Source organism: Delphinus delphis, chromosome 18 (genome assembly GCF_949987515.2).
Source record: "Delphinus delphis chromosome 18, mDelDel1.2, whole genome shotgun sequence".
Classification (NCBI taxonomy): Eukaryota; Metazoa; Chordata; class Mammalia; order Artiodactyla; family Delphinidae; genus Delphinus; species Delphinus delphis.
The window spans coordinates 75,010,802-75,027,871 of NC_082700.1; the positions used below are offsets into that span (position 1 = coordinate 75,010,802).

Sequence of the window (17,070 nt, forward strand, 5' to 3'; positions counted from 1 at the left end):
CATGTGACGTTTATATCAAGGGCTTTTAAAATGCTCTTTCCTACTTATGACGTTCATATTTTGTACCATCTACAACAAATAATCTTAGAGAAAGGATATCACAGAATCATTAGCTTGCCTTTTTCTAGAGAAAAAAGTGGCCATGTAAGTGACAAATTATAGCCCCTAATGTATTGTGATTACATCCTGCTTGTGAAAACACAATATAGGTACAAAAAGGGAGTTGGTGGCCAAGGGGGTCTGCAGTTTGGGTACATCAAATTGAGTGGAAACAACAGCAAAACATCTGCACCAGCAGGGAGACTGGTAATGAAACAATGAGCACCATCGTGATGAGGAATCGTCGCTTCCACTGGCAGAAAATGCAGACAGCAGTCCTCCTGATGACGCGCTAGACCAGAGACATGGCAGGGGTGGGGTGACCAGCGTTCCAGAATCATCTGGGGCTTTCTTTGCAAGAAGCACCTCGTGCACACACCCCCGTGCCGCTCCCGTATCCCCACAGAATCCAGGTTGTCAGGGTTCCCGGGTCACATGAGGTTTCATTCCTCCTTTCCTCACTTACTGTGTGTGTTCCGACATCTGTGATTTGACCATCCAAGACTGTAGCAAATTCCAAGAGCGATAGTTTACATGGAAGAGAGAAGTCGTCACTTAGATAGATTTCGCACCCGAGTTTCATGATCTTCGTTGTTCTGTATTTATAGGGCCTCCTTTAGGAAAGTCATAATTTTTGGAGTGGCTCAAACTGATCTATCAAAAAACATGCACGTGGCTTAATTGTAACTTGACTTGTATTGTACTTATGTGTAATGGAGAAATGGCTTGATTTACTGCTGGTGAGACCCACTTAACAGGTCGGTCCAAATTCCTTCAGAGAAAGCAGGTCTATTTGAAGGAGACAGACAGAGAGGCTTTCAGAGAAGTAAATATTAAACTACCCGTATATCATTACATTTTATACTTAGAAATCAGTGCATTTTTGTTAATGAGTTTGTGTTTGAATCAAAGCATTAAAAGAACACTTTTTCTTCCTAATTTTCAGTTTTCCACCAGATTAAGATAATCATTTGTGTTTTTACTTCAAGTTGCCAGTGACACGCTATGTGGCTGGATTTCTCCAACCTAAAGTAGCAGTGGGAAGCGTTAAGGATGCCTGTTCACTGTGTCCTCTTTCATTTCAGCTCGCAGACATGGGATATTGGAATATTGGACATCTTTGGTTTTGAAGAATTTCAAAAGAATGAATTTGAACAAGTAAGTGGGTTTCTTTTGAAATTTTGTTAACTTGAATGGTTTTTTCAACTAATAAGTTATCTCTCTTTAATTCAGTAAAGGCTATTTGCACTGTTTCTTGGGAATATGTAATTAAAATAAGGAAATAAGGACTCTGCAGTCCTGTTTTAAATTAATGTTCCTGGTTTGTTGACATAGTCATCATTTTTATGTGGTCTTGTAAACTGGCATAATCCTTTTTTTTTTAAAACAGAGGCACTTGTTTTAAAAGATGGCGTTAGATGAAACCAGAGTTGTGCTTATGGAAATGCCATTTCAGCAGGGTCAGAGACTCGGAGGGTGTCTATTTGAAATCAGTTTGAAGGTCTTTAGAAACTCCAGCCAAAAACCAGGATGGAAATACTTTCTCATGCTAAATGTTCTTATTTGTAGTTTCAACTTTACGTGACATGCGTACATATGACTATGGCCAACTCATAAAAGTACTTTACAGAGGTGTTGATTATTTTTAATCTATTTACAATTTAGGGCACTTGTAAAAGCACTAAATTCTTTAGGTATCAATAATATAGTACAAATAGTTTAATCGAATTAAGTATATCTAAAAATTAAGTGTTAAGGGTAGAAATAAAAGTTGCTTTAGCAGAGAAGGAAAACTAAACCTGTAAGATGGTACAGGTCTGCATTAAATTACACGAAGAATTTCAAGTATGCAGTGTTCAGAGTGGTTACTGGCACTGGGTAAGGGATTAAATAGAATGAGGTTGAAACCCAGTTCTGCGACTTGTACTAGCAGAGCTGTCCTGGCCAAGATGAAGAATCTGTAATGAGCTTTGGTTCCTTATCTGTAAAATCAAGATGGTAATAGACCTATGGAGCTGTGAGAGTGAACAAGATGACTGTTATAGAGGTTCTGGTGTCATTTTCCAGCTCACTGTACACATGTAAGAAATGGTGGGTAGCTACCTTCGTTGCTGTCAATGGGAACACCTGAAAACCTTTTCAGATTTGGCCTTTTTTCCTCTAAAAAAGTGGTTCAGGGTCCTCTGAGTAGATCTTAATCATGCCGACTCACTTAATCTAGGGTGAATCATCGTGAATCATTTCTCTACAAAACTTTACAGGAAATCTCGCCTAAAATAAGAACAATGAGACCGGAGATTTCTTCTCCCTTCATGATGCTGTGTCCACGGATTAATGGAAAAGGGAGGACTTTGTGGTTCTATTTATTTATTGCTTATTGTTAAGAAAAATCGTGATGAATATAGGAAGAGGGCAGTTGAAAGAGTCACCAGCAGGATGTCCAACGAGAAGCATAGGTCTGCAGGCTGCTTCTGGTGACGGATTTCTCAGTGCAAGTATTTGAATGTTGTCTGGCAGTCTTACTGATTCCTTCCATTTTTGCCTTAGAAAACATGCAGGCTCGGGTCTCTAGTGAGACTCACGGTTTCTGCATCTCCCGGTTAAGTGACAGGCAGAAATCACAAGTGGGAGCGTGTCTGCGAGGGCTGGGCTCCCAACCTCCTGCTCCAGACCCAGACTCAGTATCTTATCAAGTCTGTGCCGGCAGCTGAAATGTGCAAAACGTTTACGTTATCTCCTGATTAAAACTTCCTCATTTACTATAATTACGTATACCCCTTATCATTCTTTCTTGCTGTTAAATATTTTAATTATATATTTTAGAATATATTCATGGCCTGAGATTTTTATTAACAAAGAATGGCATTTTAGATTTTAGATTTTTCAACTCTAAAGAACAAGTCTCTGTTAAATACTAAGAGCTAGTTTTAGGTACTTATGGGTAGAAGCTCAAGACCAACTTTTAGACCTTGATTACAGAAACAATAAATATTTTTAAAGATCTACCTTTAGTTTGCTTGGCAGGTTTGTCACGCACGTTTAGCAGGTTTGCTTAATTATTGGGCGCAATATACCCAGGCACCATTGAGAAGGATAAAATGATTTTCTTTGTGGTTAGTCCAAATCTCATCTTACAGGGTAGTTAGCAAATTCCTCCATTTGCCTGTGAGCTTTTTAAAGGCCATTGGTTTGAATGATATGTTCTAGATTCTTGAGTTGCTAATAGAATGGCGAACTTCCTCATTTCTTATTCCACTGAAAACTTGCAACAGAATGATTAGCAGATCAATATTATATTCAGAATCAAACCCAGAAGAATATTAGTGCCTCTATCGGCTATTCAGTAGAACGTCCACGCCCACAGGGCTGCAGTTGGGCGTGGTGCCGCACTGTGTATATGACACGAGCTTAACAGATGCGTTTCAACTGAAATTTAAAGAGTAAACTCGTAAGGAGAAAGCCTTTAGTGGATTTGCTAGGGGCTTCTCTTGCTCGGGAATAGATGTATACTGCTTGACAATCATTCATCCATAAGAAATTCGACAGGGACAATCTGAGGAGAGACTAAGAAGTACTCCAAAGCATCAGCATGTCCAACCTCAGTTTGCCCAAGTAGCTCTAAATCATTCGATGGAAGCTTGTGATACTTTAAATGAGAATTTGTTTCCGCTCATAGGAAATGCTAGTCCTGTTTTCTCTGACTTGTAATAAGTCATTTCTATTCAGAACTAATTTATACATTATAAAAAGATAATTTTTAGAGTAAAAAATATAATATAATATATAACTCAACAGCAGTTTGATGGTTCCGTGGAGGGGGCGCTAAATTATCTGAGTTCCAAAGTACAATTCGGGAGACTCTGAATCTGTCGCCCTGATTAGTTATGTAATTACATCATTACCAGGTCCTCTCTGCCATGTGATGCTTACATCTCATGAATTCTCATTTCCTTTATTATGTATCTAGCGCTGTGAACATATCTCCGAATGCCCTAAAAGAAAAGCCTCTCTGATCAACTCTTCAACTTGACACAGCCAGGGAATTCCATTTACGATGCTTGATAATCAGAAAGAAAATAACCAAGACAAAAGTTCCCTTACACATCACAGTGCCAATGACGTTAGAAAAGTGAAAGCGATTCAAGGCACAATGTGGGAAGGAGAGGCAAAAATACTTGTAGTTCCAGAGACTATTAATATTTAGAAAGCTGAAAAGAAAGAATGAAACATGACTACACACAAGGTGAGAATTTGATAAAGTAGCCAGTTGTAAATCAGCATGCAAAAGACTTTTATATGTTCTGAAACTAGTTTATCAGAAGACATAGAGGAAAAGAAGAAAACATTCACATAGTCAAAAATTAGTAAATAGCCTAAATGAGGACGAAAATACTCCCGAAGGTTGCGTAATTACAGTTAAACGTGGAAAGATATGCTGCATTCCTAGAAAGGCTTGATAGTACAAAGATCCTGATTCTCCCTAAGTTAATTTATAAATATAACCTGATGTGGTCTCACTACAAATAAATGAAGAATGAGTGACAGAATTAGAGCAAGTCAGTTCCACAGCTCCTAAGAAGTAATGAATCTATGCAATGAGTACCAATCACAGCTAACATTACAAGAAGGGTGACAGTATACCAGATACTGTCTGGTATCAGTATCATATCAAGTGTTCCTGCCAAGAAAGAAAGAAAAGAAGGAAGGAAGGGAGGGAGGGAGGGAGGGAGGGAGGAAAGAAGGAGGAAGGAAAGTAGAAAACCTGAATATAATGAAAGGTATTGATGTAAGTACTAATTAACAGAAACTGAGGACAGAGAAACATGATAAACTAAACCACAAGAATTCACTCTGAAAACTCCAGACTGTAAGAAACAGTACAGGAAAAATGACCTGATCTCTTCAACATATAAAATGCAAGGATAAAAATGTAAAAGAACAAGGTGCCTGGTAGGTTGAAAGAGATCTAGGAGACATATGAGTCAGTGAAATAAATGTACGGACGTTATGCGGATCCTGATTTGCTTAAGTATAAAAAATTATGAGTTAATTAGTGTCATGTGAAATCTGGATATTGGACAAAATTAAAAAATTATCCTTGATAAAAATTACGTGACATAAGGGTACTATGGATATATTTTTTAAAGTCCTTGTAGCTTAGAGAATTATACTAAAATATTTGCCAATTAAATGACACAATGTCTGAGAATTGCTTCAAATGAATTTAATTTTGAGGGTAATATGGAAATGGATGAAGCAGAATTGGCCGTGAGGTGGTAATTGTTGATAATTGTTGAAGCTGGTTGATGGCAGATGAGGTTATTACATTATTCTCTTCACTGTTGAATATGTTTAAAATTATCCGTAATATACATGTACACCTCAGAGATTCGCAGGTTCGGTTCCAGACCACAGCAATAAAGGGAATATGGCAATAAAGCTAGTCACGTGCATTTTTTTGGTCTCCCAGTGCATATGAAAATTATATTTTTACACTATACTGTAGTCTATTAAGTGTGCAATAGCATTACGTCTAAAAAAATGCACATCCCCTAGTTATAAAGACTTTATTGCTAAAAAACGCTAACCGTCCTCTGAGCCTTCAGCAAGTCTTAGTCTAAACATCAAAGATCACTGATCACACATCACCGTAGCAGATATAATAATAATAATAAAAGTTGGAAATATTGCAAGGATTACCAGAACGTGATACAGAGACAGGAGGTGATCAATGCTGTTGGGAAAATGGCGCTGGTAGGCTTGCTCGACCCAGGGTTACTCCAGACCTTCAATTTGTAAAACACACGGTAGCTGCAAAGCACAGTAAAGCAAAGCACAAAAAAATAAGGTATATTCCTGTGCTATTTAAAATAAATGAGAAAACTTTGAGATTATATAATTATTATTTTAATAAATGCTAGAATATGTTCTCTCCCAACAGTTGTAAAAAAAACGCCAAGTTCTGCAGACTACAGATCTTCACAAAAGGCATAAAGAACAAACTAGTGGAAACTAATGATTTAATATTCAATAATTTCCCCCAGTTTCCCACTAGACACATAACATGAAGCTACATATAATGAAATTTTTGAAGCTATGGAATCTAGTAAAATTGCCTATCAACAATTTACTATAAGACTGCAGAGAATTTGGAAAGAGAACACATTTGTTCAAAGTAAAAGCTTTGAAACATTTCCTTGCCTACAAATTCTTTTCTAAAGAGTGAGATTTCCTGGAAAGTCCTGGCGAACAGGACAAGCTTGGGCTAAGTGTTCAGTGGTTTGGAAAAAGCCAGATGCCTTGACTTCTAAAGTTCTACGAAATAAGATTATATAGTGTGTCAGCCTCAACCTCAAAAAAACCCCATAAAATCCTTAGCTGTGAAATCACTATCCTAGATATGGTACAACGATAAATCAAAGAACATATTAACGACCATCGGTTGAACTCATACCACGTACTGTTGATGTAGATAATTCCATTTTATAGATAGGAAAACTGAGAGTGCTATGGTCTCTGCTCTCTGTAAGAATGTGTTTTATCGGTACCTAGAAGGATGCATTTGTTCTGGCTCATTTGCATCAGGGTACTCTGTGGTTCATTCATTCAATAAGTAGTTTTTGTATAAGTGCCAAGTTCCAGACCCTGTACTAGGCACTAAGAAATGTACGGACATTATGGTGAGGTAGGTAGGGTACAAATATGAGAAGGACCAATTCTAATTGGATATCTTGGGAGAAGGATTAGGAAAACCTTAATGAGGAAGAGGCTGCTATTTTCATTCCTAGTATGGCAAGTCCCATGTATTTTTTTAAAATTGAAGTATAGTTAATTTATACAACGTTGTGTTGATTTCAGGTGTACAGCAAAGTGATTCAGATATATATATATACACACACACACACACACACACACACACACACACATATATATATAATATATTCTTTTTCAGATTCTTTTCCATTTTAGGTTATTATAATACAAGATATTGAGTAGAGTTCCCTGTGCTGTACAGCAGGTCCTTGTTATTTACCTAGTTTATATATAGTAGTGTGTATCTGTTAATCCCAAACTCCTAATTTATCCCTCCCCCACCCTGCTATCCCTTTTGGTAACCGTAAGTTTGTTTTTTATGTCTGTGAGTCTATGTCTGTTTTGTAAATAAGTTCATTTGTATTATTTTGTTAGATTCCACATGTAAGTGACATCATATGATACTTGTCTTTCTCTGTCTGACTTACTTCACTTAGTCTGATAATCTCTAGGTCCATCCATGTTGCTGCAAATGGCATTATTTCATTCTTTTTTATGGCTGAGTAGGATTCCATTTTATATATATATATATATATATATATATATATATATATATATGTATATATATCACATTTTCTTTATCCATTCTTCTGTCAATGGACACTTAGGTTGTTTCCATGTCTTGGCTATTGTAAATAGTGCTGCAGTGAACATTAAGTGCATGCATCTTTTCAAATTAGAGTTCTTGTCTCTTCCAGATATATGCCCAGGAGTGGCATGTGGCAACTCTATTTTTAGTTCTTTAAGGACCCTCCATACTGTTCTCCATAGTGACTGCACCAATTTACATTCCCACCAATGGTGGAGGAGGGTTCCCTTTTCCCCACACCATCTCCAGCACTGATTATCTGTAGACTTTTTAATGATGGCTTTCTGACTGGTGCGAGGTGATACCTCATTTTAGTATTTAATCATAGCTCATGTTCTGATAGTGGTAGCTATTAGGTATCAGTATGATCTATTTACTGCTCAATGAATTGATCTATAAATATAAAAATACTTTATTGTTAAATATGCAGATTCTCAAATCATGCGTACCTTAAATATCTAACTCTGTCTTAACACATTTTCTGCTCTCTGATATTGAATTTTCTGAGATCTTTTCAGGAACTCACCAAGCTATTGATAACACAGTTTAAGAAAAATATGAATAAGGAAATTTTTTTGTTTTTTTACATAGCAGAACCCCAGTGTAGTGCTACTCAGGTTTCTATAGAAAACTACACAGAGTAATTAAGTAATGAGATGCTATTTTAATGTACTTCTTATAATAATATTGGATTCTGTGTTTAAAAATAGTGTGGTTAGAGGTCCTCAGGCTAACAATTTCTGAAAACTTGTTTTGAGGAAATAAAAAATAAAGTAGAAGAAAGCAATTTTGACCATGTAAACTGTACATTTAATGACTTTTTTTCTTGAAAGCTTTTAACTTAAACAATATCACCATTTTAGAGCTAAAGAAACCAAGGCTCAGATAATTTAAGTAACTCAGGGAAGGACATGTAGAACCAAAATCTGGTTCCAGAACCAATGATCTGCACTATTTCCAGCTTCAAAGGTTCTTTGAAAGTTAGACTTAAAGATTTATTGCTATTGTAAATTTTCTCAACTTTAATTGCTTCCCATTCATAAGTATATTTTTTGTATTTCTCTGAAGACACAATATTATTTATTCTATTAAATATAGAAGCAATAAACTTTGAATAAATTTTATGTGATAGTGTTCTTTTTTCCATAGTGGAGTTTTTCACCAAATGCATTTATTTAATCCGAATAAATAAGTTAGAGAATGCAGGTATATCTTCTTCCTTGTAAAGTGAAGGCTGACCTCCTTTTATTGCACTTTGCTTTATTGAGCTTCACAGACACTGCATTTTTTACAAATTACAGTTTGGGGGCAACCTTTCATCGAGCAAGTCTACTGTCACGTTTTGGCAATCTCATAATATTTCAGATGTTGTCATTACTTTGTATTTGTTATGATGATCCGTGATCAGTGATCTTTGATGTTACTAATGCAACTTGCTGAAGCCTCAGGTGATGGTTAGCACTTTTTTTTCGCAATAATGTATTTTTTTAATTAAGGTATATACATTGTTTCACACATAATGCTATTGCACACTTAATAGACTATAGTATAGTGTAAACATAACGTTTATATGCGCTGGAAAACCAAAAAATGCATGTGACTCGCTTTCTTACCATATTCCTGTTGTTGTCATGGTCTGGAACCAAACCCGAACTATCTCTGAGGCCTGCCTGCACCAGGGTGGTTAAAAGGAGGTGTTACAGAATGTAATAAGGAGAATATATGGATTTGAAAATGTATATCAGGTCACTTTAGAGAAGAGTGAATCGAGTTCTTTTAATGACAACTAACCAGGAAGAAGCTCAGCTTTCCAGCAGTGGCTGTGCAGGTGCAAAGTCCCCAATGTGCTGACTACGAATATGGTTCCATTTAGTTTTCTGCTAATAATCACCAGTGGCTACAATTTCTAGAGCCCCTGCTATGAGTCAGATGCTTTTCTTGTATGATCACTAGCTCCTGCAGCAACCTTCTCAAAAAGCTAAGGAACGTCCCAGAAGCCTTTGCGGGGCCTCGTGCGAATTCAGATGCAACTCCATCTGGTCCCAAATCAGTGCTCTTTGTGCCATTTTCTTTCTTCCTTTGACACCTCAGGACCAGGGCTCTGCAGTCTGTGCTTTTTTTCAGTATCTCTAGGCTTTGCATTTAATCCTGGATAATGACAGCTCTTTGAAAAAGACAATGATTTCAGTAGCATTTGTAGTTTTCAATCTGACGTTAGCAGATTGTTACGTAGAAAATGGCAAGAAAATTAGCCAATAGGTTTATTGTTGGCTGACCCCTTCAGTCAGTCCCTCAAATCCCTGAACAGTGGTGGTTTTTATGTTAAAGGAGATGATAGGCATGAGTTACACGCATTAGAATATTGGATTTATTTTATGAATCTATGTTGCACTGAGTAATAGAATCCCTAAAAGAAATGCTGGAGAGAGAGAAAGTGTTTTTTTTAAATCTGTGTAAAACCAGTGTCTTTATTCCTGTGAAGTAACCTCTATTAGCTTAAAACCTATTGCACAGAGTTTGATTTGAAAAACCTCAAAGAGAAACCACGGGAGGAAAGGGTGTTTGGTTCCTTTAAGGGACAGTAAAATACCAAAAAAGGGTGGAAGGTAGTTTGGTTTTGGAAAACCAAAAAACAAGCAAGAGCAGAAGCAGGTCCCCACAGTGCCCTGGGCCCGGGATCTGGGGATGAGGCTCCTGACACAGGACTCCAGCAAGGGAGCAGGCCTTCCACGCCGCGTTCCCCAGGCATCAGGCTCCTGTATTTATGGAATAATATCAGGGTCTTTATCCGTGTCGAGTCAAGGTAGACGGTGCCGGGAGAAAGGGAACATGTCCTTTCCCACACAGGGATGGAGAGAAGAAAGGCTCTCAATAATAGGAATTTCAAAGAAGGCAAAATACACTATAGAAGTTTAAGGCTGAAACAGATCGGAGACATACTCTTCCCTCATCACCCCTACCCCTGCCATTTTATAGAGAAGGTGCTGAAATCAGGAATGACTGATTGGTTGGGGAAACTATATACAGTAGTCTCGAAACCCAAAGAGGCGTTCTTCAAAAGAGTAAGTTGGAGATGCAGAGTACACTTGACACAATGAAGGCCCCAGAAAGGGCCCCTGCAGAGAATACTGTTGGCTTGGCGTAGTGTTTAATAGGCTTCTCTTGTGTTGTTTTTTAGACGATAGTAATTGACGTCTCATGCAGTTAATGTTCTGCTGAACGTATCTGAGAACTACCGAATATCTGAAGCCTGACCTCATTCCTGCCGCATCAGATGAAAATGGGTTAACAGACATTTGGTCTCATCCAAAACCTCCATAGGACATTTAGTTCACATGAAAAGGTCCTTGACATTTGGTCCTATCCAAAATGTCCTTGAGTATATTTAGCCTGTGCCAAAAGGTTTTGGACAGGACCAAATGTCAAGGACCTTTTGGCATGGACCAAAGGTCTTACGGCCAGATATCTGAAGGACATTTTGGACAGGAACAAAGGTCCTTTAATGTGTAACTGTATGATATATGCATCATGTGCATATATGCATGCGTGTGTGTGTATGTATATATAAACTGATGAGGAAACCAGGTAATGGATTGTGTATGCCATCATCTGTCTCCGTGTGTTCAATCATGTCTCCATATTAGAATCACCTGGGAAGCTTTCAAAATGTATCAGTGCCTGGGCCCTACTCTGATTTAATTGGTTTGGGGTCAGGCCCAGACATCAGCCTTTTTTAAAAGCTCCCGGTGAATTCTAGTGTTCAGTAGGATTTCGAATCCCTGTCTAACGCCTGGAGCTCTGTCTTCAGCTGGAATGTGCTTCAATTAATCTCCACTTTAATTCTGTGAGGCATACATCATGCTTTATTATATTTTTGCTTCAGATAAATTTCACTGAGTAATGAAAATAAAGGGAGAACAGTTGGTGAAAATTTACTCAAGAAATTAATTTTGTCATTAATACAAATGATAGGCCATCTGGATAAGCAATGATAGTCTGTTACTGAAGAGTGTTTTCAAAGGGTGCGTGATTTTTATTATTAAACCACTCAGCAATGGCACCTAATGTACAAAGCATGTATTTGAATCAGAGAAGGCGCATGCTAATTAAACAGCTCTTAATAACTGTTCATTATCCTTTATGAATACCTACCTTTTACCCACATTCAAGTCTCCTCTGAGGAATCCGTGGGAATTTAATGAAATCCCAACATAATTCCGATGGATAGAGTTAAAAAGTAAAAAGAATGATCGTGTTGCATTGAAGTCAGTGATATACTCAATTATTGATGGAGATTCATGCTTCCAGATACATAAACTAATTTGCCTTACAAACCTTTCATTCTATCTTTCTCTGATGGTGTTTAAACACACCCGCATATGCACACACAACACAGACAGCTCAGTGAAAATAAACCAAGAACGTGCAGGGTTTTGTCCTGATTTTGGCCACCAGTTGGTTGGCGGGATGTATTTTTCCACTTGCCAGCAAGGTGGCTGCCACAGGGCGATATGTCCGCATTCGTCCCCTTAGCCACCTTTCCTGGTAGTTCTGAAGTTCATGCTATTAGCACTTCTTTTATATTTTAACTTTTGTTCAAACAGTGAGTGCTCTGAACAGTTTAGAGCAGGGAAAAGCAAACTGTTTTAGTAAAAAAGTTTAATGTACGCCTTGCTTCAAAGTGAGTTTGAAAAACAGCCTACTTCAAACTCCACGCGTTCCCCGTGATTTCCTCTAACACCCAGCTTTGCTCGCCTCTCTTAGAAATGCAGGTCCACCTTCAGTTTCAGGAAGCACCCCTGTCCAAAAAGCTACGAGTCAAAAATCACTCCACAGGCTGCTCAGCTGTACACATCTAGCTGGATTTTTCCTTGGGATTTTAATAAATGACTTCTTATTTCTCCCCAGAATACAAAGAACACAATGTACAATTAAAGGTTCAGATATATTGTAAGGATCAGCCCATGTCACCAAGCCCCACCGGACACTGCAGCTTAAAAATAAAGCTTTACTTAAAACGTAAAACTCAGGAGGGAAGCTATATGTTTTATGAATCATTTTGACCAGGAAAGCATTCAACTGAGTTGCTCTGTTCAGAAGCACAGGCCAAATCATTTTTTTGTTACGCAAAAATTTTTTTGTTCCTTTCTGGAAAAAAAAAAAAAAGTAGAAAAAAAAAAGACTAGAAGGCCTTTTCCAGCTCTTTCTCGTGACTGCGGCTTTATCATCATTCACACTTGACATCACCATTCTTACTAAAACAGTGGATCAATTCAGTGAAGCCAATATTCAGTTCAGTAAAATATTAGGGAACAAAACCAATTAAAATGTCCAGTTTTTATTATAAAAATGCTTGAGTCAGCTGAAACACTACAGCCAGGTTTATATACAGAGATGGTCAGATATAAAGTCAGAAGCAAGAAGATTTAGTCAGTTGTCATCAAAAATAATTTTTGTAACTGCAGAGCTGAGCTCTATCCTGAATGCAAAATGATAAGAGAATTATATTTTACAATATAATTTATATATTTTAATTATATATAAATATATAATTATATATTATATAATTTATATATTTTATAATAATTATTATATTTATAATATTTTATAGATTTTATAATATTTTATAATAATATTATAAAATTATATATTTTATAATTATTATATTTGTAGTAATTTTATAATAATTATTATATTTAATGTGTTTGGGACATCCACATCTACCTAGGTATTTTCAATTAGAGCATCTCAAAATGAGGGGAAAGATAAGTGTCATATAATTTGGATATTTCTTCTACAGTAGAGAATCAGCCATTGGTGGTCTTATTTCAGAATCCTTTATCAGACGTTTTTATTTTTTCCTGCAGTAACAGACATCATGTTATTTTCATGGCTTCTCCGTTTATTTCTTGAGTAACCTATTTCCCAAAATATATAACATTTAGCCACACTTTCCGTAACTACTTTTAAATCAAACCGCTGAGATGTAAGATCTATTTGTGTTGTTTTAAATGATTCAGTGCATATTTTAATGTCAAAAAGTTTGAAAAATTACAATTGTGTGTATCATCTAATCAAAGAGAATCTTTTCCAGTGGTTTCATTTCATAATGGAGTCATTTATTTTCTGTACATTTACTGTAAATATTTCACTCCAAATTGAAGAAATTTCTTTATAGCATTTCTTAATCTTTGGAAAAGAAATTATCTCAGGACTAAAGGAGTTTATCACATTATTAGATGGGAGGAACACCTCAAAATATTAATTTTTAAGCAAATAGAATATTTAAAAAAATTTTTCATTTTTACCCTAACAACAATTTTCAGAAATTTCTGTTTTTCATTTATGATTAAAGTGACAGCAACAAGAAAATGTATTCTTTCACAGTGGGCTACTACTAGGGACAGATTCCACACAGTTTTATAGAAAATGACTTGTCTTTCCAGAATCATTCCTAGAGATTAATACACCATAAGTAAGATTAACATAGATCTTGATCTACTGATATCACTTAGTTTTTTTTTTTTTTAACAACTTTATTGGAGTATAATTGCTTTACAGTGTTGTGTTAGTTTCTGCTGTATAACAAAGTGAATCAGCTATACATATACATATATCCCCATATCTCCTCCCTCTTGCGTCTCCCTCCCACCCTCCTTATCCTACCCCTCTAGGTGGACACAAAGCACCGAGCTGATCTCCCTGTGCTATGCAGCTGCTTCCCACTAGCTATCTATTTTACATTTGGGAGTGTATATAAGTCCATGCCACTCTCTCACTTCGTCCCAGCTTACCCTGCCCCCTCCCCATGTCCTCAAGTCCATTCTCTATGTCTGCATCTTCATTCCTGTCCTGCCCCTAGGTTCTTCAGAACCTTTTTTTTTTTTAGTTTCCATGTGTATGTGTTAGCATACGGTATTTGTTTTTCTCTTTCTGAGTTACTTCACTCTGTATGACAGACTCTAGGTCCATCCACCCCTCTACAAATAACTCAATTTCGTGTCCTTTTATGGCTGAGTGATATTCCATTTTATGTATGTGCCACATCTTCTTTATCCATTCACGTGTTGATGAACACTTAGGTTGCTTCCATGTCCTGGCTATTGTAAATAGAGCTGCAGTGAACATTGTGGTACATGTGTCTTTTTGAATTATGGTTTTCTCAGGGTATTTGCCCAGTAGTGGGATTGCTGGATCGTATGGTAGTTCTACTTTTAGTTTTTTAAGGAACCTCCATACTGTTCTCCATAGTGGCTGTATCAATTTACATTTCCACCAACAGTGCAAGAGGGTTCCCTTTACTCTACACCCTCTCCAGCATTTATTGTTTGTAGGTTTTTTTGATGATGGCCATTCTGACCGGTGTGAGGTGATACCTCATTGTAGTTTTGATTTGCATTTCTCTAATGATTAGTGATGCTGAGCATCCTTTCATGTGATATCAGTCAGTTTTGATGGGACAATTTAAGGGGATGAATGTGCTAGATTGTATCAGGTATAAGGGAGGAAATATGTTTCAGATGATATTTAATTACTGAATTCCAGCCCTTCCTTTGCCAGCTCTCATGTGCAGAATTTATGGGTCTGTATCCGTATTCAAACTCTTTTTGCCTTAACAATCAAGCATTTAAAGTTAAATGTCCTATATGGTATGTTCTCAAATGAAGTGACTATATTTTTAATATTTTTATATTCAGGGAATTGATCCACAAAAGTGTGAGTTTATTTAGGAAACATTTAGTTTTAAATTTAAAGAACTTTCAGCTTTGCATATATCTCATGAAATCTAGTTGTCAGGGAGCAGAGGGGGAAAGCTCTGGTTAGCCACTGGCCAAATCAGATAGAAGGAAGAAAATTTAAAAAATTTCAGAGATCGTGGATGGAGTGGTAGAGGAAGAGACGATGCAAAAAAAAAAGGGGGATTTGGCAAGTTTGAACAAATTCACTCAAGGTCTTCAGGTTTTAACATAGCTTCCAAGACAGCAGCAATGTGGCATAGTTATTTTATTTTTAACTTTTTTTTTCAGGTTTAAAAAAGGAGGGTTTAGTTAATTATATACAAGAATGAAGCCCGACAGGGCGGGGGCAAGGAGTCACCGGAAAGCACAAGTCCCCTGGGGCCCTCCCCTTCCCCTACCTGCTAAATAAATAGCTGGAACCAGGTCCCAGTGACCACCGGTCCCTCCAGGCCCCTGGACACCCAGCTCCCTGGGTCCTCAGACTGCAGTCCACCTGCTGCAGACAGGCACTGGCCAGGGCTGGCACAATCAAGGGGACATTCGGACAGACACATTTTTTTTGGTTGTTTTATGTCAAGCTATTTAATTGGGAATGGGAGATACAGATAACAAGTTTCCCTCTTTCTTGTTAATTTTCTTAAACAGAAGATCTTATTTTGTAATAGAATGCAGTAGGGAAACTTATTCAGTCTACAGACATTCGCTGATCACCAAATTTACAGAAACCATCTTTTACTATGAAACAGAGAAACAAGAAAAAATATTGGAAACAAGGGCAGTCGCCCTGGGCCATCATTTTTGACCTGGAGCTAAGAATTATTTTGGTTTTTCTTCGTGTGTCAATATATGGTATTTAAATCTCATTTAAATATGTTATTTAAATATCGTATTTGGTATATTTCTACTATACTCTCCACTTACTATATTAATAGTGAAATATCGATGTATGTTCATCATCCAAATAACGTGACTAGATTAGGTCATAAGAGCCTCTACATTTTCAGGTCTCCAGCTTCTTCTTCCATCAGGGTAGTCCCGCGTCTGCAATCCTGTTATTCTCCAATCACCCTGTTTCTGAAGATGTTTGAGCTGCCTCTACTTACTCAAAAAATTCTGGTCCCGGCAAGAACTAAAGAATAGAACTTCTCAGCAAACCATTCCAGCCTCAGGACGAACTCCCTCTGTGTGCTGACCCATGCCCTGCACTCCAATATGTTGCTTCTTTTCTTCTCTGAAAAAATTTCCCTCTAAGATTTCTTTGTGTCCCTAGAATCTCGTGAATGCCCATCCTCCCAAATAGCTAGGTCAGTGAGAAGGTGGAAAACTATGCATGTGTTATTCTTAATTTATTAATTGCCACACCTTTATGGGCATGCCTAGACCACCACATAAGGGCTGCTCTTATGTGTCCAGGAGAGAAGCCATGAACTCCCAGCAGAGGGACAGGAATATCTGAGAGGAGTCCTACTTAGCAGGTGTGGTGATGATACCAGACCTGGGGAAGAATTTGGGCATGGGGACAAGAGGAACCCAGGGCGGTCTCTCTTTTTTCGGTTGACTGTTCCAGTCTTGTGCGATTTACAATAACTTTGGCATTTACTTTGTATAAATACATCCCATTTCACATTAAACATAATCCTAAATATTGTTCCCTTTGCAAATGAGATCTGATTTCCATTTACAAACACTTTATCGGTAACTTCGATTTATATAAATTATTCATATTTAATTATTTTCAGTGAGTTACAGAATTCTAAATATTTCTAAGTGACTTTGGATTCTACCTAGTATAACATAATGCAGATGGGGGAACAGGATGGTCTGTGAAAC

At 37.2% G+C, this 17,070-nt stretch overlaps 1 protein-coding gene across 7 annotated transcripts in view; it reads left to right on the plus strand.

The window, feature by feature from the left end:
- Positions 1-17,070, plus strand: part of MYO16 (myosin XVI) — a 530,294-nt gene that overhangs the window by 359,066 nt on the left and 154,158 nt on the right. For all 7 annotated transcript variants that reach the window (XM_059995825.1, XM_059995821.1, XM_059995826.1 and 4 more), the window contains one exon: positions 1,185-1,257. In XM_059995825.1, the coding sequence (XP_059851808.1) occupies positions 1,185-1,257 (73 nt within the window). The remainder of the gene's footprint in view (positions 1-1,184; positions 1,258-17,070) is intronic.